The sequence below is a fragment of the Phaseolus vulgaris genome, chromosome 10, assembly GCF_000499845.2.
Source record: "Phaseolus vulgaris cultivar G19833 chromosome 10, P. vulgaris v2.0, whole genome shotgun sequence".
NCBI classification, from domain to species: domain Eukaryota; kingdom Viridiplantae; phylum Streptophyta; class Magnoliopsida; order Fabales; family Fabaceae; genus Phaseolus; species Phaseolus vulgaris.
The window spans coordinates 42,590,036-42,596,035 of record NC_023750.2 but is presented as its reverse complement, the minus strand read 5'-3'; the positions used below and the strand labels follow the sequence as shown (position 1 = coordinate 42,596,035).

At 27.9% G+C, this 6,000-nt stretch overlaps 1 protein-coding gene across 1 annotated transcript; it reads right to left on the bottom strand.

Annotated features, from left to right (window-relative positions):
• Window positions 1-610: 610 nt before the first annotated feature.
• LOC137818184 (stem 31 kDa glycoprotein-like) lies at window positions 611-2,386 on the bottom strand. Its single transcript, XM_068621451.1, has 3 exons — window positions 1,713-2,386; window positions 1,033-1,242; window positions 611-950 (listed from the first exon to the last, which is right to left on the bottom strand). Exons 1-3 carry the CDS (start codon window positions 2,135-2,137, stop codon window positions 773-775), a joined length of 813 nt encoding a protein of 270 aa, XP_068477552.1. The 5' UTR covers window positions 2,138-2,386; the 3' UTR covers window positions 611-772.
• Between the last annotated feature and the right edge of the window lie 3,614 nt (window positions 2,387-6,000).

Genomic DNA, 6,000 nt, shown 5'->3' with positions numbered 1-6,000 from the left:
AGTATGCATTATTCTTAATTCTGGATTTTCATTTTCAGAATAAAAGGTTTGGAATTTTTTAAATTGTGTTGGGTGCAAATTCAAAAGTGTTGGGTGGAAGAAGCAATTGCCATAAGACTATAGCAAAGCTAAAAAACCTTAGAAAAAAATTGGTCCTAATTATGTTTTTCAGATTTCTCATTGAACTTTTTTGTAGTTAATGAGGGTGAGAAAAAAAAGGCTTTTTATGCATATATGGAAATAATGAAAAGATAAACGTTTACCAAAATAATGAAAATCTCCCACACATGCAAATTACAGTAAATAATTTTATGTTATTTGAATGAGAAAAATTTCTCAGCAAGAAAAGATTGTGGATAAAATTTCATTCAAGATGGTGAATCACTAATAATTTCTCAGTAAGAAAAGACATTTATATTGCCAATGTTATGTATATGTTTGTAATTTATCTTCTCACTGTTTATTAGGGTTAATAAATAATATTTAATTTATAAATACATTTTTTAAATAAGTTATATAGCAGTATGATAAATAGAATTTAAGATTTATTTTATGGCAATAAACTACTATGCATGAAAGAAGAAACTTGAACAAAAGTACACATTCTGAGTACAACAAGAACTCTCTTGATTCATAAAACTCACATGGAGAAGACAACATTTGAGTCTAGAAAGGAACATGTTGCTTCAAGTACACCACAACAACATAGAAAAACACAAAGCACCTAACTATCTTATTTCATAGTTGACAGTAAAGTTAGATACTTAAGAGCTCAATCATAGTACAAGGGATTTGGAAGTTTAAAGGTCCTAAAACCCTTCTTCTCTCCCACAATATCACTCCATTGGTCTCCAATGTTTCCAACGATTCTGTATCCTTCTGCAACCAGCTTCTTCCTCTCAGAAGTTTTGAAAGCATTTGATAGTTTCCCAGAGTATATGGCTGGATCCCTGCAACCAAAAACCACTTATTCACATGTTCCACACTGTTCATCACATTCAGTAAACTTCCATAAACACATTTTTAACTAACCTGGCAATTAACTTCTCCCAAGTGTGGAATCCAACCTCCTTCAAGTTGGAAATAGTTACATCCTTCAGATCCACTGGTCTCTCTGTTATGAACACAACTTTGATCCCAAGACTCACCAGTTTGTTGTACAGCACAAGAGTCTCAGGCAGTGCAAATGCCTCACCAAAGGAAACCCAGATCTTAAAGGCAGTAGCATTGTGTGCTTCCACCCTGCCACCAAAGTATTCATCAAACATCACTTTTTGTGCTATACAAAGCTCTAAACTTTAAGACATGCAAACATGAACTGATGAATAGTCCAAAATAGACAGAAAATTAAGCAAAAGGGTATTAGTGTTCATCAAACATCACTTTTTGTGCTATACAAAGTTCTAAACTTTAAGACATGCAAACATGAACTGATGAATATTCCAAAATAGACAGAAAATTAAGCAAAAGGGTATTAGTGTTCATCAAACATCACTTTTTTGTGCTATACAAAGTTCTAAACTTTAAGACATGCAAACATGAACTGATGAATATTCCAAAATAGACAGAAAATTAAGCAAAAGGGTATTAGTGTTCATCAGCAATCACTTTTTATACTATACAAAGTTCTAGACTTTGAGACATGGAAACATGAACTGGTGCATATTCCAAAATAGACAGAAAATTAAGCAAAAGGGTGTTAGAGAACATACCCAAAACCATGGTTAGCAAAATATTGGAGATTAGAGAGTGTAGTGTCATCTATGTCAAACACAAACACGTCTTTGGCAGTGATATTTAGTCTTTTAGCATAGAAATAAGCCTCACGGCAAACGGTTTTGGAGTCTGATCTATATTGGTCCCCAAGAAGGTAATCTGCTACGTATTCTTGGCATGCTGCTGGAACAGTTTTCCATTTGATGAGGTTGTTTGCCTCAACACCAAGTCTCCAACTTGTGCATGATACCTGAGTGGAGTATTGCTCATTGGAGCCAGTTTTCATTTGGAGAGGGAACACTTGGTACTCAGAGCCATGGCATGGCAATGCTACCAAGAAAACAGCAACTATCAGAACAGAGAAGAACTTCATATTCACCTCACTCTTTTTGCTATCACTAACCACTTTGGTGAAGAACATTGTTGAGGGTGTGTTCCTTAAATAGACAATGACAGAAACAAGTTCTGATCACGGGTCACAGAAAAAATAAAAAATAAACTCTCTGAATAAAAAATAAGCATGCATACTAAAAAAGCTTTAAATAATGTTTCACGTTTGATTAAGTCCAATTTTTAATTTGTGTTTTGAAAATGTGTTGTTTTGTTTATTTAGTCCACGTTTTGCAAGGATACACTATTCTACATTACAAGATTAATTGAAGAGTGATATGATATGGCTTGGGAATCAAAAAAGCTGCTTTATTTGGCTGTAAAGTGCTTTTATTATTTTCCTTTTAAATATTTTCTTAAAGTATTAAAAATTGGAGAAAAAATTGTGAAAAAAAGTCACTTTTTTATTGTGATATATTAGAGTGAATTTATGTGAAAAATTTATTGAAATTTGTGAAAGTATTTTTATTTTTTCAAAAGGTATACAAATTTATTCTCATCTTAAAAAATAGAATAATTAAATATTAGGTATTTTTATCTAAATATAAATAAATTAAAATTATAAATAATATAATGAATAATTAATTTCAGAAAATAATAAAAATTTATGGTCAATATGGTTAGGTAAAATAGTTTTGAACAAATTTCCAAAGAATGAACAGATTGTCAGTTTTTATGCAGTTAGCACATGTTATTCAAACCACATGATATTATAAATTTAAGAGTAACTGAAAGTCCTTGGTAAAGATAATTAAAATGAGTGAGGATAAATATCTATAAACATATGGCTTAAATTTATTGAGTTTAAAGTAATATTTTGGTTGGATTTATTCATAATTTATTGATACAAACAAAAACCTAATATATTATATATGAGATAATTTAGAGATATTATGTGTAGAGTTGAAAAACATTTTCAAGTGATTTGTAAAATGTTTAAAGTGAATATGTGATGATTTAGAAATATAATAAATTTTATGTATTATTGTTATTATTATTATTATTATTATTATTATTAGAGAATCTAAGTTTGAATCTAAATCACATATTGAATATAATTAATTGTGAAAGTTAAATATTATACAAGAAAGATTATCATAAATCTTTAGTTTCTGTGAATAATACAATTATTTTAAATTCCTATAATTTAACCTTTTCTTATATTTGATTTACTTTTTGTTTGTAATGAGCGTTAAAATATTAGAGCATATAATAAAAAATCAGATCGACTAGTACAAAACTTTACAGGTTTTTAAATATTATGCATATATTTACTTTATATAGTTTTCTATTTTAACAAAACTTACAGTAATATAAATTCAAGAAAGTTAACTAATATATGAAACTTTTGTATCATGTTAATATATGCTTTAATATAAACAAAACAATAAATTAAACTTTTATATCACGTTAATATATATATATATATATATATATTAATAACAAAATCACTAATAACTAAATAAATAGTTATAATTTTTTTTTTGAGAATGCAGTTAATTTCAACAAAATTCTGAATTGAATCCAAATTTACACGTTAACAAAAATTTGGAATGCCCCGTAAATATTCTATTGAATTATTTTAAGCCACCTTTTTTATATACTTAATATTATTAACATCTTTTTTATTTATATGCCTCGTAAACTATAGCTGAAAAGCAATAAAAAAAATCGTGGAGAAAGGTAGAAATGAATAAAATAACACAGTATTAAAAATCTGATTAAATAACTTCCTTTTTTTTCCTTTTCTCACCGATCAACAAAAATATATGGATAAAATATAATAATCTTACATCAATCTTTATAAATTTTTTATTTATATGTAAAAAATGAAAATAGATCTTCATTTTCTCTTTTATCCATTTTTCACTCTCAAAATCATTGAAATAAAAAAAAAAACATTCCCTCTTATTTTTCTCCTTCTCTTACATGAAAATAAACACTATATAAATTATCAAATTTAACAGTTTCATTACCAAAAAAATTTATTTTTTTAAAAAGTCAACAATTAAAAATATTTTATACCACATGATTTAAATATTTAAAAGTTGAATTATAAGATAACATTGATTAATAAATATTGAATGTAATATGCAGAGTATAATAAAGTAGTAGGTGTGAGGATATTTGAAATGTTGAATTCAGTTGGAAAGTAACGTCGTTATCCAATGGGAATAGGGTTGTGTCAGGGCCTTAATTTGACCTACAAATTAAAGGCCACTGCTATATTAATTATTATTTAACCATTTTAATAGACTTACATGTAACATGTGTGAATTTCGATAAAGCTGAGTTTTGGGCAGCTATAATTAGAAGGCATCTTCAGAGTAAAGTTAAAATCTGGTACACATCATTTAAGGAATCTTTGGACTAAAGCAATAACTGTTAAGAATACGCAATTCATTTAAAATAATTTTTTTTCTATAATAATAGTTTGAGTTTTTAGAAAATTAGTGTATTTTTTTTTTTAATTATGTTAAAATTGTCATAAATTTAATAAATATTTTTTGAATTACATATTTCACATCGTACGAGTGTCGATGTCTGATACATATATTTCACATGGACATTTTATTTTAAGATAAGGGTCCGAGTCTTATAGATAGGAAGTGTTGTTTGGTAGGTAACTCCGCAATATTTTTTTCCCAATAAACCATTCCAAAAATAATTTCCTCAAAAATCAAGGTTATAAAAACATATTTAAATTGTAATATTGAAAATTATAAAAAATATTTATAAAATTATTTAGATAATTAATTATGGTAAAAAAGTAAGTGTATGGATAATTGATAAATAATTAATTATGGCAAGAAAATAATTACATACATAATCAATTTGCATAATTATGATAAAAATAACTGCATAAATAAGATTGGGGTTTCTAAGGCTATTTCGATAATTAAAGATTTAACTTGTCTAGTGGGAAATTCGTCTAAAGCTTCAATGAAGAATGATATGTTGGACTTCAACGTGATTAAGTTTTTCGGTATTAAGACTCGTAGTGGTAAAGTTCTTCGTCCTCTTCCTATTAGATGGAAATTTCCTTTCACCAGGCTAGGTCAAAATTAATACTGATGGGGCTGCTAGGTGTTATCCTGGTCTTGCTACTTGTGGATGTATTTTTCATGAAAGTATGGGAGAATTTATTGGTGTTTTTTCAGCGTTTATTGAAGTTCAAACTACTTTGGTTGCTGAATTTTATGGAGTTATACATGCTATGGAGGAAGCTCAAAAAATGGGGCTTACTAATGTCTGGCTTGAATGTGATTCTGCCTTGATTTGTGCAGCATTTACTGCTAGGACTAATGTTCTGTGGATGCTTCAGAATCGATGGAATACTTGTCTTAATTTTTGTGGGACAATCAGGTTTATGGTAACTCATATATTTCGTGAAGGGAATGCGTGTGCTGATAAGTTGGCTAATTTAGGATTTATTCATAAAGAATCATTTTATTGGCATAATAGACTCCCAACTAGTCTGTTCTTAAAATTCTTTATGAATAGGTATAATCTACCTATGTATCGTTTGTGTTAACATATGGGTTTTGGTCTAGTCCCCTCATATTTTTGTATTTTCTTTCTTTTTTTTAATAATATTTTTTTTTATGTGATGGCATATAATTGTTGTTACTTGAGGTGTCAGCTTAGCTGAGATGTCAAGTTGCATAGTGATGCCTAACACGAAAACTTTTAAAAATAAATAAATAAAAATAATAAATAAATAAATAATTGATTATGGTAAGAAAATTTAAGCTTAGTCCAACATTGAATACGGTGAAGCTTAAGGTATTCTCTCTTTACCAATAGTGAACTCCTAATTCAAACAAATGCTAAAGAAGTGATTTCGAATAAGAAAAAAAATAATAAATTTGAGGTATAGGAAAAAAAAAGTAA

Bases quoted from the DNA above. Each gene is read 5' to 3' on its own strand.
- LOC137818184 (XM_068621451.1), bottom strand. From the start codon at position 2,137: ATGTTCTTCACCAAAGTGGTTAGTGATAGCAAAAAGAGTGAGGTGAAT. The intron at 1,243-1,712 runs GTATGTTCTCTA...CTTTGGTGGCAG, and splicing joins TTTGCTAACCATGGTTTTGG to GGTGGAAGCACACAATGCTA. The intron at 951-1,032 runs GTTAGTTAAAAA...TTTTGGTTGCAG, and splicing joins TGGGAGAAGTTAATTGCCAG to GGATCCAGCCATATACTCTG.